We start from the raw sequence: 1,408 nt of genomic DNA, 5'->3' as shown, positions 1-1,408 counted from the left end.
CTTAGGGCAAAGGACGAAATGAAGAGAGAGTGGGGGACTCTGAGAGACCTTGTTCTTAGGTGGGCACAGGGAGGCCAGAGCTGATGGGCGGCATCAGATACCTGAAGGAGCAGAGCACCTGAAGAGTTGGAGTTGAAGATGAAGGGCCATGGCCCCCTCCCCCATCTCACAGCCTCTAGGAATGTTCCATGGCAGTTAGGGGCTCTGTCCTGCTGAGTGGGTTGGGGGCCTTGCCCTGGATCAGGTGTTTGATGGCCTAGGAAGAGCCCCACCACCCGATTCCTTTCCAGACCTCAGGCTCTGTGATGGCAACGGCTCTGCCTGATGAAGATATTTAAAGATGAGGGACAACTGAGCCTGGCCAGGGAGCGGGGAGATGTGGTGGATAATGGAAAGGGAAAGGACGTGTGCAGAGGGGAACAGGGACCTTGGGGATAAAGTCCAGGAGTCAGGAGGAGAAAGCGGTGAGCAGCAGAGACCTGGGAAGGAAATAGGCAGTGGGGAAGCAAGACAGTGTGGAAGCCAAGCTGAGACAAATGGGGAGGGGCAGGCCTCCTCCTCCAGCCCTAAAAACCCATTGCCCATGTCCCACCACCAAGACCATGTGATGTCCAGGCGATGGGCATGTAGCTCAAGTTGGACATTGCAGGTGCTGACCTCAGTGCTCAGCCTGATTGCCTTCATCCTGCTGCTGGTAATGGTCTTCTCCAAGAAATGGCTGCATCTCTCTGGGAGCCGCTTCTACCGGCACTGGCCTGCCAATATCAGAGCCAGAATCTACACCAAGGCCCATATCATGTCCATGGGGCTCATATACATCTGCAGAGCCAAAAGCTGTAGCCCAGAGCATTGGAAAGGTAAGACCTTGTTGGCTTTCCGGGATCCTTGCCTGCAACTTTCCTCCAGGCATCCCATCCCCTGATCTGCACTAGACCTTCCGGGATCTCATTTCCTCCCCTAGCCTGGCCAGATCGGTTTGCCTGACATTGGAAAAGGTCACAGCTTTGAATAAGACTCAGAGACAATCAAGTCTATGCTTACCAAAAAGTATGTGTGAGTGTGAATTCCAAGCTTAGAATGGAATAGAATAAATCCAACCCAATCAAACCAAGTCAAACCAAAGCAGTTAATTGTCTTCCTATCAATTTTGACTCATTGAAATCTTGTATAGAATTCTACCCTCTTAGGGTTTTCAAGACAGTGATTTTTGGAAGCAGGTCACCAAGCCCTTTCTCCCAAGGCCTTTGGGTGTGTACTTAATGACTAATTTTTGGTTAATCACACAAGGAGCTCTGGTGGTGGCATAATGGTTGTGTGTTGGACTGCTAACTGCAAGGGCAGCAGTTTGAAACCACCAGCCGCTCTACAGGAGAAAGGCAGGATTTCTTCTCTTATAAAGAGTTAGAGT

General features: G+C 50.9%; 1 protein-coding gene across 1 annotated transcript in view; it reads left to right on the top strand.

Annotated features, from left to right (window-relative positions):
* The first annotated feature begins 583 nt into the window (after window positions 1-583).
* ODF4 (outer dense fiber of sperm tails 4) overlaps window positions 584-1,408 on the top strand; it is a 5,867-nt gene continuing 5,042 nt past the window's right edge. The window contains exon 1 of the mRNA XM_045293311.1: window positions 584-857. Coding sequence (XP_045149246.1) covers window positions 584-857 — 274 coding nt within the window. The remainder of the gene's footprint in view (window positions 858-1,408) is intronic.

This window comes from Echinops telfairi, unplaced genomic scaffold, assembly GCF_000313985.2.
Source record: "Echinops telfairi isolate 266 unplaced genomic scaffold, ASM31398v2 ScPeMD7_2010;HRSCAF=2546, whole genome shotgun sequence".
NCBI lineage: Eukaryota > Metazoa > Chordata > Mammalia > Afrosoricida > Tenrecidae > Echinops > Echinops telfairi.
The sequence above is the reverse complement of the archived record's forward strand: the minus strand, read 5'-3'. Positions and strand labels throughout refer to the sequence as shown.